Below are 20,794 nucleotides of genomic sequence, written 5' to 3' on the forward strand. Positions count from 1 at the left end.
TTAGTTTTTATCGAAGTTTTATTCGTTAGTTTTAGCACCCATTCATACTTTTTGCCTGGACCAGCTATTATTATGATGCTTGATAGATGATGATTTTCTAATTTCATGATTCCTTCTACATTAGTTGGCTTTCTACTTGTAAGGAAGAGCTTCCCCTTATTTCTTGTTTCTCTGTCTATCTTATCTCTCTCTCCATTCATTTAGTCATTTACATATCAGTATAGATTCATGGACATTTGCATAGGTTTATAATCTTTTACTAGTATTCATTTGAGTGTTCAAGTCATCCTAGATTTGGCCAGTGTGAGCCTCTTAAATTGGCTCCTGTGTCCCTTAGATAGATCTGTGTCATTCTTTGAGCACTTTCTTGAAACATGTTTACTAATTTAGAATAATAATTTAAAATGTTAGTTCTAGAGTATAATTGTGATTGCAATCAGGAAAGATACTTTATTTTTACGTACTCAAAAGTTTTTCCTTTCTAATTTTTGTAGAAAATAAACTTTTTTAAATTGAAAAGGTCTTTGTAAACACATAAACTATGACTTTCTATGACTATGAAAGTAGTGTTCATTGTAACCAAACATAGTATAAGTGTTGCTTAAGATATAGAAAACACAGTAATGTATAACAGTGAGGTAAAAATCACCTCAAATTTTGTCCCCCAAAATAATCACTGTTAAAATTTATTGCTCCAGTGTCTACAGAAAAATCTGAAGTAAAATGAATGCCAGTTACCTGATCCATAATGGTTAATTAGTGCAATATTGCTTTCTCAAAGACTTCATTGAATTAAATAGAAGTAAATGATTGAAGTATTAGTTATAGACAGGCCTGGTTTCTCTTACATAGGTGAAAGATGTCATGAAGGATGTCATGTCGGACCTGCAGCAGACCAACAGTGAAAAGATCCTGCTCAGCTGGGTGCGTCAGACCACCAGGCCCTATAGCCAAGTCAACGTCCTCAACTTCACCACCAGCTGGACAGATGGACTCGCCTTTAATGCTGTCCTCCACCGACATAAGTGAGACATTACTCTCTCTAGAAGTGGGCTTTACAAATTCATGTTTCTTCTCTGCCCCTTTGCTGCCACCACTACTCTCTGAAGCCCCTTCTCCAGTCCCACTGCTCTCCTTTCTGCACATGTTCTACCAAAACCTTAAGAAAAGAAATATCATGGAAGAAAACTACCCATCAAGTCTTTATTTCCTTAGGACTTAAATGCCACAATACAAGGTCCATAGTTTCTCCTGCATATTTATGAATTGAAAAAATATGAAATAACTCACATAGTTCAACCCCAGTCATTCAGCACTAACTGATAATATATACAAAAAATTGTGTTAGCTTTTCTTCTCATACCGAAAGTAAAACTCTGTAAATTCAATGCATTCCCAATTAAAATTAAAAGTAGCCAAATTGTCTTTAATGAAACTTGTGAACAGATTCTAGTTATATAAAAGACGAGGCCCAAGAATAGCCAGTAGACTTCTGAAGAAGAACCAGGCTAAAATACTTTCCAAAAAGAAAGTATGAAGCTATATTAATTAAGACTATGCAGTACTATCAATACACACACCAATGTAAGCTGAACCATATGAAATTGCCTATGTGACTGTTTTGCTGTATAAGAGTGGTGTTTTCATATGGTTCAACCTAATAAAATTAAGAACTCAGAAATGGCTCCATTACACAGGAAAATCTGATATATGCTTGAGCTGACATTGCAGATTAATAGATGGTTTGGACAATTGATTACCCATATATAAATAAATGCATTGGATCTTTACTTCACCACACTAAAAAAAAAAATAATAATAATTTCTACATGAATCAGGGATTGAAATGCCAAAGGCAAAATTTGTTATGTTTTATTGTTGTTGTAAATGATTACTTTTCTCAAGTCTCATTTCCTCTATTTTTTTTTGCTGGTATATAAAAGTGCAATAGACGTTTCTACATCTTATATCTGGAAACTTAATCAGTTCTTACACATTTTAGTAAGTTTGTCTCTGTAGATTGTAGGTTTTTTGGGAGAGGAGGGATTAGAATGTCCTAGAATTATGATCCTTTTATTTCTTCTGTTTTCTTTTTTGTTCTCTATTGTGCCTTGTCCTTCAATGCAGTGTTGATTTGAATTGGTGATAGTGGGTAGAATTTTTGTTGTTGATAACAAAAGGAGTGTTTTTAGTGTTTTACCATAAGAACAATGTTTTTTGTAGCTTTTTGGGTACACTTTTTATGAGGTTAAAGAATCCCTCCCTGCCAGTATTCATCCACTCCTCCTTTGTCAGTTTAAGAAGGTTGCCCTAGGTTTCTACTTGGTTAAGGGATTTTATCAAGAAAGTGTAGAGTTTTAGCCAATATGCCTTTCAATTTATTAATTAATTGATTCAACAAATATGTGTGGAGTGCCTTTTACGTGCTAGACACAGGGTATACGGCAGAGAACAAAACGGGCAAAAGTCTTAGTTCTCCTTGAGCTTATGTTCCAACAGAGGGAGGTAGACAATAATAAAGTTGTGTAGTATATAGAAATAGTACACACACTGAAGAAAAATACGTCAGACAAGAACAGAGGAGGCACCTGGGATAAGAGAGGCCAGTGGCTGCAGTGACCTGAGTTGGGGGAGTAATGGGAGATGAATTCAGGGAGGGAAGTGGGGGAAGTGCATCTCAGAAGGTGGGTGGATCTAACATGCAAGAACAGATACAGAATAAAGAAAATGATGAACTTTTGGATAAGTCAAAGCACCAATAATGTCCAATTTGTGGTATTAAAAGAAAACCAAGATAGAAATGAAATACAGTACTAGACAATATAGTAGCATGGAAGCGGGGCATTGGAGGGAAACTCTTCCAAGGCTTTTGTTTTAGGAATATCCTGAGAACAGAGTAGAGCTGGATTTTGTGTTCTGCTAATCTTGATCTTTTAATTGAAGAATTTAGTCCATTAACATTGATTGTGATAATTTATATATTTAGGTTCATTTTTACAACATAGTGTGAGCTGCTCATTTGTCTTATCTTTTCTGTGTTTTTTAAATTTTTTATTTTTACTTTCTTATCTCTTTTTGTATCGGTAGGTTCCCCCTTACCCCCTTTTCTTCTGTTCTTTGGGAAATATTACATACTACTTCTAGTCTTAATGGTTACCACAGAAAATAGAAGTCCTATTTAGCTAATACAAGATCCTTGGAAAGTATTATCTGTTATTTTCATATTTGTGAATTAATTTCAAGTATATATTTGACAAGTTTTTGGAATATAAAAATAAACTCAAAAAATCCTCACAAATAAAAATAATCTAAAACTAAAATGTATTATAGTATAACAATGCCTACTTTGTTTCCACATATTTCATCTTCATTGCATTTTATTTGCATGGTTTTCAGACCTGATCTCTTCAGCTGGGATAAAGTTGTCAAAATGTCACCAATTGAGAGACTTGAACACGCCTTCAGCAAGGCTCAAACTTATTTGGGAATTGAAAAGCTGTTAGATCCTGAAGGTATTGTTCAGTGTTGAATTTCAAGCTTGATTTTACTTTATAGTTTTGCATTCTTGAAAAGCAGTGTCTCTTTGTCCTTTTAAAAATGAATTATGAGACTTGAAGAACCTTTTCCTTTTTGGAGTATAGGTGCAAGTCATTTCATTACTGACAGTTATTAATACTTTTGTACTTAGCAATTTGTAGGATCCTTTAGGTAGAAATTTAACTACAGCACTGGGCAATAATTAATCTAAATTAAGTGAGAATTAAAGTTTTAAGAAAAATGTAATTATTAGATAAATTCAGTATCTGGTTAGTCCATTAAAAAGCATTTTTATGTGAGCTTCTTGCATGTGATGTAAAGACTTTAGTTATAAATGTTGCAGGATTGAATTCGAGACTTATTTTCATAGTATGAATAAAGTCTGTATCTTTATCTTAAATGGTAACATATGGTAGCTTATCTTTGACCATTTTGGGGAAGCTTTTAGGGAGGACTTTAAAAAATGATATACTGAACAAAAATAAGTAATCCCTTTTGCCTTTGTCTCATGTATTTTGAAGTGGCAATTTACTGAGCTGTGGTATTGCAAAGATTATGTATTAGGTATTGTTTATGGGTACTAAGGAGAGTTATTTTATATCTAATATTGAGCAATTCACGTATTTTGGACACCTAATTTAAGCTGGTTCTTATATTCTTCCACTTTTAGATGTTGCCGTTCAGCTTCCTGACAAGAAATCCATAATTATGTATTTAACATCTTTGTTTGAGGTGCTACCTCAGCAAGTCACTATAGATGCCATCCGTGAGGTAGAGACACTCCCAAGGAAATATAAGAAAGAATGTGAGGAAGAAGCAATTAATATACAGGTACAGATAACATTTTATTAAAGTGTTTGGCTCGCCCTATTTGTTTTCTCCTAGGCAGTAGATAAAAACACTTTCAGAGGGTTTTTTTCTTGACTGAGAACATCTTGGTTTCTCAGCTTACATTTGCATAAGAAGTTCAGTTTAGCAGTTAGCATTCTGTCACATTCATGTAGAAAAACCATAACTTAATAAAGTCAATGGACTTTATTAAGAAGGAAAATACCTTATTTCACCCAGAAAAACTGGGCTGTTGATCATGCTGCTGCATGACATGCTGAAAATCTATGTTTTTACATCATCTGGTTGCTAGCTTTTATTTCTGTCATGTGCTAAGGATAGTTTTTCTCATATCAGCCTAGTTTTTGTTCTAAGTACTAATTGTCTTTCTTTTTTCACCATTGAAAAAAAGATTTTTTTTTTCCGTTATATATCTCACAAGGGCTATCAAAATGTAAGCCTTATTTTCCCTTTCCTTTAGGAGCAGTAATGTATGGTAAACTACTGGTGAGCTTTTCATGAAGGGATTATGATGATTTCATTCATCAGGATATAAATGAATATATATATATATATATATATATAAAATCATAATAAAATCATAATTTATTTTCTTACTTAGTTATACTGTTTGAATGAATCCATATTTAATCTCATTCTGTTTTAGTCCAACCAGTCCTTGTAATTCATAAGATGAGAGTCTTAAGAGTTGGACCTTAGAAGTCACTTGGTTCAATATTCTGGTGACCAAGCAACCAAGACATACATGTAGATTTCAAAATTATAAGAAATACATTTCAGAGAGAAAGCAAGCTTGGGCTCCAGACCTTAAATTAATCCTGTTGCTACTTGTTTTGGGTTGTTACTTAAACTCTCAATCACAGTTTTGTCTGCAAAATGTGGTTAAAACCACCTACTTCATAAAGATAATGAATCCAAAGTATCTAAAATGACATTGATAAGCACTCAACAAGTAACAGCTATCATTATTATCATTTTTCTTCTGGATTTGTTTTGGCATTCTCATTTAACAGATTTCTTTAAAAAATTATTTAATTCTCATATTATGATACTAGTCTTGAATTGACACAGCATCCTTTTCCTTCCTCTGAGATTCAGAGAATTTACTTATTATTTTAAATTTTATTTGGGTAGTGTGTACCAATCCTTTTATTTCCCCCATTTCAAAAATAGAGTGATATATAGAAAAAGAAAAAAACATTTATTGAAAAGAAAGGATTGAGAAATGAGGCCTGATTGTGAACCCACTCTTTTGAAGTGAATATCAAATGATGCTGACGAAAATTCCTAACTTACTGTAATTGAAAAAAGTGCTAGGAAGCATTTGCCTCTACAAGTGTAGTTATTATTCTACATTAATGATGCACCTCTTTAGTTGGCTCAGATGATCTTCTGGGTTTGTTTTGGGGTTTTAGATTCATTTCCTTATTGCATTTTGTTAGAAGGTGGAGATATTTAGCTCTTCTAGTTAAGGACCTTCTCTCTTAAAAAGGAGGGAGACTTCATTTACTTTTCATGATGTGCAGAAAAAATAATCACTTATGTTTAGGGCTCAGGGTGGCATGATAAGAACTTCAGAAAACATTTGCTATCTGATTAAGTGCAAGTGTATTAACACTAACGTCATCATTTGCAAGCTTTCATTAGTGCCTTAGAGGCTGAATTACGCTAATTGAAAACTAAAATGTGATCAAGGTTTTTTTTTTTTTTTTTTTTGAGACGGAGTCTCGCTCTGTCGCCCAGGCTGTAGTGCAGTGGCGGATCTCAGCTCACTGCAAGCTCCGCCTCCTGGGTTCACGCCATTCTCCTACCTCAGCCTCCCGAGTAGCTGGGACTACAGGCGTCCGCCACCTCGCCCAGCTAGTTTTTTGTATTTTTTTTAGTAGAGACGGGGTTTCACCGTGTTAGCCAGGATGGTCTCGATCTCCTGACCTCGTGAATCGCCAGTCTCGGCCTCCCAAAGTGCTGGGATTACAGGCTTGAGCCACCGCGCCCAGCCGTGATCAAGTTTTAATCATCTCCCTGACATAGCTTGCCGTCCACTACTCTCCTAAAAGCCAGACTTCTTCTGCCCTGTTCTTTCTACAAACATACGCTGGTGGTCAGTGAATAATTCCTGCATTCAGATATTCACTCTTTAAATATCTGCCAGTTGAAAGTTTCCTCATGTGTTTGAATTAATACCATCTGGACATTTGTGTTTAGATAATGCCTTCCTTCTCGACCTCATGGATACTGGTGCCTATCTCAGTGACTTTTGGCTGGTCACTAACTTTCCTGGTTCTTAGATATTCTCATTTTAGTATAGAGGTTTGTAGTTAAATGATCTCCAGGGGTTATTTTAATTCTGCAGTTTTAGGATTTTTGGTCCATAACTTAACTCATTTTTATTTCTCTGTCTTTGGCACCATCTGTCTTTCAATTATCCATGGTTTCAACTCTGTGCTGACTGGCTCATTTCTTAACTCATATATTCAGTTTCCTGGATTCTTCAAGTCTTCCTCCAAAATGTCTTTTGTGTGTGTTTTCATTCTATTCCAGCCTTCATACTAATTAAAGACTTCATTTTCTCCTATAGTTTACAAGATGTGGCCTACCTCTGCCACTCTGCCCTGCAGTTAGAGTGGACTTTTTCCACTTTTTCCCCAAGATTCTTGTTCGTGCAGGTTCCCATCTGTTAAATGCTTCTCCACCCACCATTATATGGCAGGCTGCACATTTTTCCTCAGTTTAAATGGAGCCTTTTCAGAGAAGTCTTTTCTGATTAATCTATCAAAATACAACTCTCTGTCTGCCTCTCTCTTTCTGTCTCTCTATCTTGGTTTCTTGCTATCACAGTATTTTTGTAAACTGTGCTAAGAATTTTAAATTATATCTTAAGAGCATTGGGAAAGCCAGCGAAAGGTTTTCAGCAGGTACGTCTTATGATGGGATTACATTTTTGAAAGATCATTCTGGCTGCTGTGTGAGAAAAGGACTGTGGATTATGAAGGTGAGAGTGTTGGGTGGGGGAAAACAGTAAAGTAAAGGCAGTTGTTAGCAGGTATTCCGGTTCAGAAGATGGATGTAGGTGGTCGTGGTAAGGGAAAGGTCTGGATGGATTTGAGATAAGTTTTGAAGGAAGGTCAGAATTACTTACATATTAAATGTGGAAGGTGAAGGAGAGAAGCCGGACTGGCTCCCAGGTTTGTAGCTGGAGTACCTAGTTGTAGGGAGGAGCTTCTACTGAGATGGAGAAGCCTGAGGAGGAACAATTGGAATAAAGTGAAGGGTTTGAATATGAACATGGTTTAATATTCCTAGGAGGCATTGAAGTAGAGATATGAAGATTAGTGGGATATGAGAGTTTGGAATCCAGACTCCTAGGTGGTTCTAGATGGTTCTTTAAATCCAATAAGAGTAGATGAGATTACTCAGAGTATAAAGAGGGGAGAAAAAAGAGCCCAGGGCTTAATTTGGGGGAGACTCATTACTTATGAGTCAGCAGCTGCTGTTGAACCAGCAAGAAACCAGGGCAGTGTCGCAGAAGCAGGGAAAGAAGCTTCCGGAAGCTGAGGTTGCTCAGCCTTGAGGAATGCTACTGAGGGCTGAAGCAAGGAACGTGGGTGGCCAGCTCTCTGGGCTTTCTTGGGCAGTTCTGATTTAGATTTGTTGTTCGAGCACCGTTATTATCAAAAATTAGTTTGTTGGTTAATTATATGGTCACTGTGAAGATGATGCTGGAAAGGTCTGTTTGGCAATGGGAAGGTTATTGGTGACATTGGCAAAAGCCTTTTCAGTTGAGTCATGGGGCAAATAGCAAGTTGAAGTTAGAGGGAATGTTAACAAACCGTAGCTGTTAAATACCTGAGCATTTTTTGTGTTGTTCTCTATACATTTCTGTACGTTTGAAATATTCTACTTAAAAATTATGCATGAGAGTTGATAAAGTAGAGACGGAATGTAGGCAAGTCTTAAAGAACTCTTGCTCTGAAAGGGAATAAAAGAACTAGGGAGAGTCAATTTGGTTATAAGCTCTTAAAGTATATAAGGAAATACTCAGTTGTTTAGAAAGAAGTTGAAAGAAATTTATTCCATGAGCCCTAAAAGGCCATCAAATAAACCAGAGGGCAATTGCCTAAGAAAAATACAATCAGTACAACAGCCTGTGTGGCTGTCTTTTAGTGTCTAAAATGCAATGATAGAATGCAGTTCAGCAAAAACAATTTACCTAAGGGTCAAAGCAGAAGTCTCACTTTTCTTTTTCCTTAAATTACAGAAAAGGCCCGACATGCTGTAGCTCCTCTATGAAACTTTCCTGACTGTTTTAGCCTTTGTTGAACTCAAATATCATGCCTTGTTGGGACCATGGCATTTACAACTTTTCTAATAGCTGTTTTTTAATTTCTGTTCAGCAGTGATTCATGTAGGTTCTCTGTCCCTGACTATATTAGAATCTCCTTGAGTACAGAATTCATGAGTGCATGCTGCTTTTATACTCTTTGCTACCCTAGTGCACTTACTCAATGCTTCAGACTCATTCATGGATGTGCCCACCTGGCTCCTGAGAATTGGATTAGTGCCTAAGACAGAGTGGTGTCTACTTTGGGTTTGCCATACAGTGTGAGTTTGCTGAACACCTCTTGCTTTCATGGTAAGTGTGGGTTTTTCTTGACTTTGTTGTTACAGAGTACAGCGCCCGAGGAAAAGCATGAGATTCCCCGAGCTGAGACCCCCAGCACTGTCACTGAGGTTGACGCAGATCTGGACAGCTATCAGATAGCATTGGAGGAAGTGCTGACCTGGTTGCTTTCTGCCGAGGACACTTTCCAGGAGCAGGATGATATTTCTGATGATGTTGAAGAAGTCAAAGACCAGTTTGCAACCCATGAAGTAAATATCTGTAGTTTCTTAGCAGGGTGTGTCCCCCACGGGACCTGAGTCTTAATTAGGGACTCTACTCTCCTATTTGTTATCTACTGAATTCTGTTCTTTGGAAAGGTCAATGGTTTATTTCAGGAACTGTGATATTTAAATAGTGCTTTGTTACATAATTGGTATGGGTGATTAAACTGTGCCTCAGAATTAGATTTTAGATTTTAGTCTCCTTGTATGTTTTGGAGAGCCACTGATGAAAATCATTGCATAGTACTGCTCAGTTCTGAAGTGCATTGTTATATTTGAAAAGCGAAGGAGTGAACCAGTACACCAAATCTTTAAGATCTGAGTGTTCCCTAGGAAATGATTATTCTTTTTAATTGCATGATTAGAAAAATGTTATACCCAGGGTTCCTGTATTTTTTTATATCTTAAAAGTTTCCTGCTCCTTTGAGGACATACTATATTGCAGCATAGTGAATTTCACTATATGGAGATTTCTTTTGGTTAAATTTTTCTTTTGTATAAGTATGTTAATTGACAGATCTTATTTGTCGTTTTGGATAGAAAATAATATAAGTGGTAACATCTCTTAAATAATTCCTCTTGGGTGAGTATGGTATTTTATTTTATATATATATATATATATATATATATATTTTTTAAATAGAGTCTTACTTTGTCGCCCAGGCTGGAGTACAGCGGCGTGATCTCGGCTCACTGCAACTTCTACCTCCTGGCTTCAAGCGATTCTCTTGCCTCAGCCTCCAAAGTAGCTGGGACCATAAACATGTGCCACCACACCCAGCTAATTTTTTGTATTTTTAGTGGAGATGGGGTTTCACCATGTTGTCCAGGCTGGTCTTGAACTCCTGGCCTAAGTGATACACCCACCTCAGCCTTCCAAAGTGCTGGGATTACAGGTGTGAGCCACTATGCCCGGCCTTTTATTTATTGTATTTATTTAGAATTTCATGTCCATGGTCTATGAGTAGCGTAGTCAGCATTTACTTTAAAATAGCTGGTATTATCAGGTGCAACATTGCTTGCTTTTAGCTATGTCTCTTTTAAGTTATGGCAGGTGATTATTCCTATTTTCAGAGCTTAAAAAATGGGGTCAATGTCTGCACTGTTTGCACTCTACTAGGCTACCTTTTTTTGCATCACTGACATTTAGGTTAGGCATTAGCAATTTGTTCAGTTTTTTTTTTTTTTTTTGCACTGAGTAACTCACAAATTATACCAAATGTCCCTTTCTAGGCTTTTATGATGGAACTGACTGCACACCAGAGCAGTGTGGGCAGCGTCCTGCAGGCAGGCAACCAACTGATAACACAAGGAACTCTATCAGACGAAGAGGAATTTGAGATTCAGGAACAGATGACCCTGCTGAATGCTAGATGGGAGGCTCTTAGGGTGGAGAGTATGGACAGACAGTCCCGGTGAGTGGAAAGCCAAGAAATGCACTTAATTCCACAGGCTGCTTTGCACAGTTGAGCTCTAGGAGATGTCTGCATGTCTGTGAAAGCAAGATGATTACAGAACTTGCCTCGGAAAAGTAAGACTCTTTTCTATGGGTAATATTGCTGGAATTTTGCATGATCTTTGTTTCCCCTTTGGTGTGCTAGCCATACCAGAAGGTAAAAGTTGGAATACAGAACTTAACAAAAAGGGAAAAGAGGACAGGCCTGATGGCTCATGCCTGTAATTCCAGCACTTGGGAGGCTGACGCGGGTGGATCACTTGAGGCCAGGAGTTCGATACCAGCTTGGGCAACATGGTGAAACTCTGTCTCTATTAAAAATACAAAAATTAGCTGGGCATGGTGGGCCACGCTTGTAACCCTAGCTATTTGGGAGGTTGAGGTTTGAGAATTCCTTGAACCAGGAGTTAGAGGTTGCAGTGAGCTGAGATTCAGCCACTGCACTCCAGCCTGGGCAACAAAGTGAGACTGTCTCCAAAAAAAGGAAAAGACATTTCATATGGGCAGTTACTTATTTGCAATATTAAAATCAGCTAAACATTAACTTGGTGTGAAGACAGGACTATGTAGTATTGATCTACTTTTCCATTTTGTAACTTTTATTTTAAAGCTTTCTCATGGTTTATTTTATTTCATGTATTGTATCTTCTGGAGCAAACTTCCACCTATTTAATAAGTAGGAATTCCTGACTGAAGAAATAATGATTCTGATATGAATACAGGGTGCTGTTATTTGCATTCTTTGTCTGCATTTAATGAACTCCATTTAGGAAAAAATAAAAGTTTACTTTCCTGGCTTCTATATTTAAAGACTAAATGCTACCTAGAATGTTTAGACAAGGGTGTTTTCCCTTGCCCTGTGTCTCTGGTGCCCAGAATGTGTATTTGACTTTGCAAAGGGAAAAGGCTTGTAGGAATAATGCTGTGCTCCCCACGGGCAGGCTGCACGACGTGCTGATGGAACTACAGAAGAAGCAACTGCAGCAGCTCTCCACCTGGTTAACACTCACAGAGGAGCGCATTCAGAAGATGGAAACTTGCCCCCTGGATGATGATGTAAAATCCCTACAAAAGCTGCTAGAAGAACATAAAGTAAATCTGTCTCGTATTTCTTTGATACCTTATCAAATATGAAAGAGCAGCACTTAGCATCTCAGAGGCTGATGATGTTTATCATTAACATGAAGTTGCAACACTTCTTCAGGGTTCTCTTCATTTAGTAGCTCACGGTGGAATTGATGGGGATGAGACTTTTCTGAGCCAGGGATAAAAGGGCAGGGTAAAATTTTATATGTGATGTACAGTTTTCTTATGAAAGTACATAGCTTTCATACAACTGGAGAAGGGTTCTTTTGACCCTGTAAGTGGTGAAGAACCCTACCATTGCTGGCGTTCACACGGTGTGTGGGTGAAGAGCAAATTCTGAGAGGTGTCTGTACCTAAACCTTTAAGGAGAGCTGTTTCTTTGTCTGTGATCCAGGAAAGCATCAGGCGTTACGGGAGGAACTGATATTAGTTGGGCTTTTAATTTGGTCACAAGCTTAGGAGATAAACTTTTCATAGTTAAGATAAGGAAAGGTAGAATAAAATATGCTCTCTGTAAACTGAAGACTTTTATTGATCAGTGAAACACCGAGGTAACTGATGCGTAAAATTTTAGGAATACATTAAGCACACCTCTGAGAAGCTTGTGAGAACACTATTGATAGTGTTTAAATACATTTTCTTTCTTTTCTTTTTTTTCTTTTTTTTTTTTTTTGAGATGGAGTCTTGCTCTATCACCTAGGCTGGAGTGCAATGGCAAAATCTCAGCTCCCCCCTGGGTTCAAGCGATTCTCCCACCTCAGCGTCCCAAGTAGCTAGGACTATAGGCATGTGCCACCACGGCTAATTTTTTTTGTATTTTTAGTAAAGTTGGGGTTTCACCATGTTGGCCAGGCTGGTCTTGAACTCCTGACCTCAAGTGATCCACCTGCCTTGGCTTCCCAAAGTGCTGGGATTACAGATGTGAGCCACCATGTCCAGCCTATAAATTTTCTATACACATGTATCCAATGACTATGCTCTTCCCATGGAAAAGGTGAGAGAATCTAAGGTGTCCATACTTCCTTAGCCACTTTGTTGGGTAGCTAATCAGAGTAACTTTTGACTATCATGTAGCATTCTACTTATCTCTTTATACCGTCCTACACTAGATAAAATGATTTCTGACTTGGTATATTTAAGCTCTGGACTTTTTTGCTTTACCACCTCTACATTTTTGTCTTAATTCTTAGTATGGACACTCAACTCCTTTATGCTATAAATTCTGAGGGAGGGTCAGAACTTGAATAAAAGTGGTGGTATGAATAAAAGTGGTGGTATCTCCATTTGCAGTCTGTTATAACATTGCATCCTCAAACTGCCTTTGTTGATAATGGAATGTAAAGATGTAAGATAGGATTAGTTTCATTAGTAGAACACTTGGGGTACTGACTGGAAATTTAAATACGATGCCTCATAACTGTCCTTAATTACTATTGACAACTGAGTGCATTTTAAATAGGTAAATGTGAAAAAGTAGAAATAATGGTTTATCTTAATTTTTTTCTCTAGAGTTTGCAAAGTGATCTTGAGGCTGAACAGGTGAAAGTAAATTCGCTAACTCACATGGTGGTCATTGTTGATGAAAACAGTGGTGAGAGTGCTACAGCTATCCTAGAAGACCAGTTACAGGTAAGGGCCCTATAAAGTTGGATAATCCTGAGGGGCCTGTGATCTGAGACCCAATTACATATTGCTCTTGTTCTTCATGTACTTTCTCATTCTTTATCCAGAAGGGTAGAAAAACCTACCTTTGGTTGTATTTCCCAGTTGGGATTCTACAGTGTGTGGGCTACAGGAGTACCCAGGTATTGATTCCTTTACTTAAGCTCTTGGGGTGAATGAGTGAGACTGGTTGCAGTCCCCAGCTTCCTTGTGCATAATGACAAGATTTAGAAGCACCGTATACTAGTCCGTTTTCACACTGCTGATAAAGACACACCTGAGACTGGGAAGAAAAAGAGGTTTAATAGACTTACAGTTCCATGTGGCTGGGGAGACCTCACAATCATATCGGAAGGGAAGGAGGAGCAAGTCATATTTTACATGGATGGTGGCAGGCAAAGAGAGAGCGCTTGTGTAGGGAAACTCCCTTTTTTAAAACCATCAGATCTCGTGAGACTTATTCACTGTCACAAGAACAGCAAGAAAAAGACCTGCCCCCATGAATCAATTACCTCCCACTGGGTTCCTCCCTTGAAATGTGGAAATTGTGGGAGTTACAATTCAAGATGAGACTTGGATGGAGACACAAGCAAACCATATCATTCTGCCCCTGGCCCCTCCCAAATCTTGCGTCCTCACATTTCACAACCAATCATGCTTTCCCAACAGCACCCCCAAAGTCTTAACTCATTTCAGCATTAACTCAAAAGTCCACAGTCCAAAGTCTCATCTGAGACAAGGCAAATCCCTTGTGCCTATGAGCCTGCAAAGTCAAAAGCAAGTTAGTTACTTCCTAGATACAATGGGGATACAGGTAAAGAGTAAATAAATCTGTTCCAAATGGGAGAAATTGGCCAAAACAAAAGGGCTACAGTCCCCATTCAAGTATGAAATCTGGTGGGGCAGTCAAATCTTAAAGCTCCATAATGATCTCCTTTGACTTCATGTTTCACATCCAGGTCACACCTATGCAAGATGTAGGTTCCCATGGTCTTGGGCAGCTCTGCCCCTGTGGCTTTGCAGGAAATACCCCCCCCTGACTGCTTTCATGGGCCAGTGTTAAGTGTCTGCGGCTTTTCCAGGTGCACGGTGCAAGCTGTCAGTGGATCTACCACCCTGGGGTCTGGAGGACAGTGGCGCTCTTCTCACAGCTCCACTAGGTGGTGCCCCAGTAGGGATTCAGTTTGGGTCACATTTCCCTTCTGCACTGCCCTGGCAGAGGTTCTCCATGAGAGCCCCACCCCTGCAGCAAACTTCTGCCTGGACGTCTAGGTGTTTCCATACATCCTCTGAAATCTAGGTGGATGTTCCCAAATCTCAATTCTTGACTTCTGTGTATCTGCAGGCTCAACACCACAAGCCAAGGCTTGTGGCTTGCACCTTCTGAAGCCATGGGCTGAGCTGTGCTTTTGCCCCTTTAGTCATTGCTGGAGCAGCTGGGATGCAGGGCGTCAAGTACCTAGGTACAAGGCATGGGGACCCTGAGCCCAACCCACGAAACCATTTTTCCCTCCTAGGCTTCTGGGCTTGTGATAGGAGGGACTGATGTGAAGCCCTCTGACATGCCATGGAGATGTTTTCCCCATTGTCTTTGTGATTAACTTTTGCCTCCTTGCTGCTTATGCAAATTTCTGCAGCCAGCTTGAATTTCTCCTTAGTAAATGAGATTTTCTTTTCTATTGCATTGTCAGGCTGCAAATTTCTCAAACTTTTATGCTCTGTTTCCCTTATAAAACTGAATGCCTTTAACAGCACCCAAGTCACCTCCTGAATGCTTTGCTGCTTAGAAATTTCTTCCACCAGATACCCTAAATCATCTCTCTCAAGTTCAGAGTTCCACACATTTCTAGTATAGGGGCAAAATGCTGCCAGCCTTTTTGCTAAAACATAACAAGAGTCACCTTTGCTCCAGTTCCCAGGAAGTTCCCCATCTCCATTTGAGACCACCTCAGCCTGTATTTTTTTGTTTATATTGCTATCAGCATTTTTTTGCAAAGCCATTCAACAAGCCTCTGGGAAGTTTCAAACTTTCCAACATTTGTCTCTCTTCTTCTGAGGCCTCCAAATGTTTCTAACCTCTGCCTGTTATGCAGTTCCAAAGTCACTTCCACATTTTGGGGTACCTTTTCAACAGCACCCCACTCTACTGGTACCAATGTACTATATTAGTCCATTTTCACACTGCTGATAAAGACATACCTGAGACTGGGAAGAAAAAAAGGTTTAATGGACTTAAGTTCCATGTGGCTAGGGAGGTCTCACAATCATGGCAGAAAGGAAGGAGGAGCAAGTCACATCTTACATGCATGGCGGCAGGCAAAGAGAGAGAGCTTGTGCAGGGAAACTCCCCTTAATAAAACCATCAGATCTTGTGAGACTTACTCACTATAACGAGAACAGCACAGGAAAGACCTGCCCCCATGCTTAAATTACCTCCCACCAAGTTCCTCTCAAAAAATGTGGGAATTGTGGTAGTTATAATGCAAGATGAGATTTGGATGGAGACACAGGCAAACCATATCACACAGGAACTGATCTTATTAAGTGGTCCACTGACTTCTTCTCAGAAGCACTTGAGGAGTTTGTTAAAATGTGGATTTCTAGGCTCTACCCAGAACCTAAATCTAAGTGAGGGAGGGGTGCAGTGAATTTGCAATGTAAGAAAAATTATGTGCATACTAAAATTTGAGAATTTCATCTAGTAGAATTCACTATCTCACTGTTTTCAGTAGATTAATATGTGAATTTCAACACATATTATTTCAACACATATATTCAACACATAGTTTTGTAAACCCCCCAAAAGTGTTTCTTTTTGCACAAGGCAATAGTGGATCTTTATAAGTCTTTAACAAATAAATTTATTGGTATTTCATTTGAACAATACTTAGATTTCCTGATAAGACATTGCCAATTTATTTAAATGTGATGCCTCATTAAGTGAGGCAATCCAAAGTGTAATTTCATCACACGAGGTCCTTTTGCTTTTGTAATCTTTAAAGTCAGCCAGTGTTTCCAAGACTTGTATGTGGTAGTTAGTTATTATAACCTGAGAGCTAAGTATTCATGCCTTGACTATTTAGCAGTAAGGAATCTGAGATTCAGAGAGGTTAAGTAGTCCTCCTGAGATTTAAATAGACAATGAGTAATCATGCTGAGACTAGAAATCTATCTTCTGGTTCTTAAGTTTTCTACCCTTTGCACTATGAAAAGCTTATTCTCGTATTAAGTATCAAAATAGTATAATATGAATTAAATAATTCTTGTTCACATATATATAGTACAAAAATAAATTTTAATATTTGTTAATCATTTATAAAATTGTAATAAAATGATTTTGCCAGAAAAAATCATGAAGAGTGATTTTTTATAATTAATAACATTTATCTATTTAGTATTGCTGATACTAATAAGATTCTGTTGCTAGTTTATGTAACTTATGGGGAATTTTTTTATGGATCACATAATGTAAACAGAACAAATCATTTGATGTTTTTATTGTCTCATAAAAATTCTCTTATTCAAAACAATTTTTGTAAGTTAAACATTTTTCATAATTTTGGTACTACAGATGAAAATTTTCTTGTCATGTAAAAGAGAGTTAAGGAATATAACGGACATGCTGGATTTTTTAGGTAAAAATGGTAAAAATTGGAAAAATTTGAAGCACAAAAAGTAGATATATTTGCTGTATTTTTTTAATAATACGTAAAAATGTCATATTGTCATAAAAACAATTCAGACAATAGTTCAGACAATAGTTCAGACAATAGTTCTAGTTATGCTAGTTTCTAGCTATGTGAAATCATTTGTTTAATTCTATGGAAATTAGTTTTTCTAATTCATACATTTATAGGCCTAGTCTGTGTTATTTTAAAGAAACTTTTATAAAAATACTTTTTATAAGTTGCTATGCTATAATAAAGAACAATGGAAATCATGAATTCCTTCAAGGATTGTGATAACTCTCTCTTAAGGCTGTGTTGACAAAGGATGGTTTCTCCCTTTCCTAGAAACTTGGTGAGCGCTGGACAGCAGTATGCCGTTGGACTGAAGAACGTTGGAATAGGTTACAAGAAATCAATATATTGTGGCAGGAATTATTGGAAGAACAGGTATGAAACTGTTTTCCATAAGGGGCAAAATAAATGGTGAAAAGTAACCCATCTTTTATTGTGACATTAGAATAAAGTTGCCTTGTTTACTTTTCTTTGAAAGGGAAATATATAAATAATTATTTTAAAGATCAAATTTCTATCCAGTTGGTAGCTGATCATGAAGCTTATTCATAGAGATTATGTCATTTGACTCCATTAATTTGACCTGTTTTCATTACTTGGAATGTTAGTACTTGGATATGCTATTTTCATGATTTGTTTGACATTATAGTTGTTAGTGAATTTGTGTTGGGTGATGTGTTTGAATTTGTGTCGACACAAGGCCTAGCATATAATTTGTGCTCAATAAATAATGAATTATGAACCCACTCAATACATTATGAACTTTAATTCCCTAGATTTTTTCTTGATTTTTAACAAATATTGAAATTAATGAGAAAATATTATTTAGCAAAACCTTTGATTTAACACTGGGTTAATTGCATATTTTTTCCACTAAATGTTACCCCAGCAAGTGAGCCTGTTGTACAAAGCTGCCACTTTAATTTTTCAATAGGAGTGGTGGCTCTTTGCCCGCTCTCTGGCCTTCTAGAAAAGCAACCATCGAAACAAAATACAAATAAGCAAAACTTTTCTCCCCAAATGCCAAACAGTTGTGGTTTAAAAAATAAGCAGATACTGGCAGGGCAGGATGACTCACGCCTGTAATCCCAGCACTTTGGGAGGCCGAGGCGGGCAGATCCCTTGAAGTCAGGAGTTCAAGACCAGCCTGGCCAACGTAGTGAGACCTTGTCTCCACTAAAAATATAAAAATTAGCCAGGCGTGGTGGCAAGCACCTGTAATCCCAGATACTCAGGAGGCTGAGGCAAGAGAATCACTGGAACCTGGGAGGCGGAGGTTGCAGTGAGCCGAGATTGCGCCATTTTACTCCAGTCTGGGAGACGAGAGCAAGACTCCCTCTCAAAGAAAAAAAAAAAAAAAAGCAGATACTCTATTCCCACATCTCTCAGTGTCCATTTTGATTCTTTTAAATACTTTTCATTTCCGTCTATAAGAAGCAACTATATTCTCTTCAGGGGAAAAAACCCAAGTGTATGATGTTTTGTGGCTTACTAAATATGGTGGCAGATAGTACATCTTAAAAAGTAGGTTGCAGAATTTGTCCAAATATAAATTGGTAATGACTACTTCCCCCTCCCTCAATCTGTGGTCAGATTTATCTTGTTAAGAATCACAAAAGGGACCTGATTCTGATTTCTGAAATATTTACATTTCACTTTACAAACATTTACATTTCACTTTATAAATATTTACGTTTATTGTGAACCTTGTATTTAGGCTGAAGAGCCTCATAGAATAATTAAAATTTTACTTCAATAATGACAGTAGAAAGGCCGGGCGCAGTGGCTCACGCCTGTAATCCCAGCGCTTTGGGAGGCCGAGGCGGGCGGATCACTTGAGGTCAGACCAACATGGTGAAACCCGTCTCTACTAAAAATACAAAAAATTAGCCAGGTGTGTGGTGAGCACCTGTAATCCCAGCCACTTGGGAGGCCCTGGAGGCAGGAGAATTGCTTGAACCCAGGAGGCAGAGGTTGCAGTGATCCCAGATGGCACCACTGCACTCCAGTCTAGGTGACAGAGTGAGACTCTGTCTCAAAAAATAAAAATAATAGTAATAATAATAATTGCAGTAGAAGACATCGATTACTAGAGAAAACCATTGTGTTACTCTTCTATCCAGTAAAACAATTGCAAATTTGGAAATAATTTTAATTTGATGATAAAATATAGTTTAAAAGTAGAGTGGCTGACCTTTCAATCATGTTCTATAATGATGTGACATTTTAACTATGCATTTTGTGTGTGCATGTAGTATCTACATGTTCTGTCTTACGGCATCATTATTTATGTGCATATTTTACCAGCCTCACTAGACTGAGGACAGTATCCATATTTGTCTCTTATTTTCCCAATGTTCATTATTTTGGGGGGTGAAATATAGAGGCAAGGAATAGTTGTTAAATATTTAATTGATAAATAAAATCACTGAGAAAGAATTGATTCCATTGCAAATACAGAACCAGTTTTTTTCCCTCCCTACTAAATAGAAAAGGGTTTCTGCCCTAAATGCTACATTTTGGGAAAAATTATCACAATGTAGCTAGAATTGTTTTCCATCCCTTCTTCAGGATTATCTCTCTACATAATTGAATATCCTCTGCTTAGAAAACACGCATTGTTGGCCAGTGAAGTTTAAAAATTTTACATGGGCTTTGGGCGATCTTCAAACTCCCTCCTTTAATCATAATCGCTGTTAAACCTTGAATGCTAGGGTGGATTTCCTACATGATGCCATGGAAAGACCATTGGTTTTGGGGTGTGAACCCTTGACCCAGCTCTGCTGTTAACTAGCCAAGTGATCTGGGACATGTAACTTGACTTCTCTTTCCTCCCTCTCTAAAATGAAGGGCTGGGACAAGACAATCTCCCAGCTTTCTTCTGCCTCTAGAAAGTTATAATGTAACTCCTTTGGAGACTTGCATAGTTGGATTTTCCCTTTTCCCTCTACTTATCTCCTTGAGAATTAGGTTTAATTCCCTAGGTATGAGGCTAATGTCAGATTGTTCTGTTACAAATCTGAGAAGGATAATATTTTAAAGAAAGGTGTCTTTCTGGGTCATTTGTGCCTCAGACTTAGGTGTTTGAAGGCCTTCTTATCCCCAGGTAAGGGTGAAGACTCTAATAAAATAAAAGTTAGAAATCTGGATGCATGATTTAATTGAATTATCAAATGATTCTGCAGATAAAGTTCAATTTTTTTTGTTACTTGTAGTGCTTGTTGAAAGCTTGGTTAACTGAAAAAGAAGAGGCTTTAAATAAAGTCCAGACAAGCAACTTCAAAGACCAAAAGGAACTGAGTGTCAGTGTTCGACGTTTGGCTGTAAGTCATGGGCTTGTCAGCATCTGTGTTGTAAGCCTATAATATCTTAATGTTTTCTAGCTAATGGTTAATACAATTTAGTGAATACAGATTACAGCTCATTACCTAGCATTAGACTGCTGCCCTGTAACAATCTGGAACTACAAGTCTTACCTTTTAGCATAGTGAGCTGCAAAGCACGTACATTTTACTATAAAATATACATGTTTAAAATTTTTGGCTGAGGAAGGGAAGATAAAGTCCTGTTAAAAAGAGTC

The 20,794-nt window shown here is 37.7% G+C and overlaps 1 protein-coding gene across 2 annotated transcripts in view; it reads left to right on the forward strand.

The window, feature by feature from the left end:
- Nucleotides 1-20,794, forward strand: part of UTRN (utrophin) — a 581,550-nt gene that overhangs the window by 136,888 nt on the left and 423,868 nt on the right. For both annotated transcript variants that reach the window (XM_025381643.1, XM_025381644.1), the window contains exons 7-15: nucleotides 853-1,025; nucleotides 3,397-3,512; nucleotides 4,208-4,368; nucleotides 9,055-9,258; nucleotides 10,504-10,685; nucleotides 11,668-11,818; nucleotides 13,322-13,441; nucleotides 17,488-17,589; nucleotides 20,430-20,537. In XM_025381643.1, the coding sequence (XP_025237428.1) occupies nucleotides 853-1,025; nucleotides 3,397-3,512; nucleotides 4,208-4,368; nucleotides 9,055-9,258; nucleotides 10,504-10,685; nucleotides 11,668-11,818; nucleotides 13,322-13,441; nucleotides 17,488-17,589; nucleotides 20,430-20,537 (1,317 nt within the window). The remainder of the gene's footprint in view (nucleotides 1-852; nucleotides 1,026-3,396; nucleotides 3,513-4,207; nucleotides 4,369-9,054; nucleotides 9,259-10,503; nucleotides 10,686-11,667; nucleotides 11,819-13,321; nucleotides 13,442-17,487; nucleotides 17,590-20,429; nucleotides 20,538-20,794) is intronic.

The sequence above is a fragment of the Theropithecus gelada genome, chromosome 4 (genome assembly GCF_003255815.1).
Source record: "Theropithecus gelada isolate Dixy chromosome 4, Tgel_1.0, whole genome shotgun sequence".
Classification (NCBI taxonomy): Eukaryota; Metazoa; Chordata; class Mammalia; order Primates; family Cercopithecidae; genus Theropithecus; species Theropithecus gelada.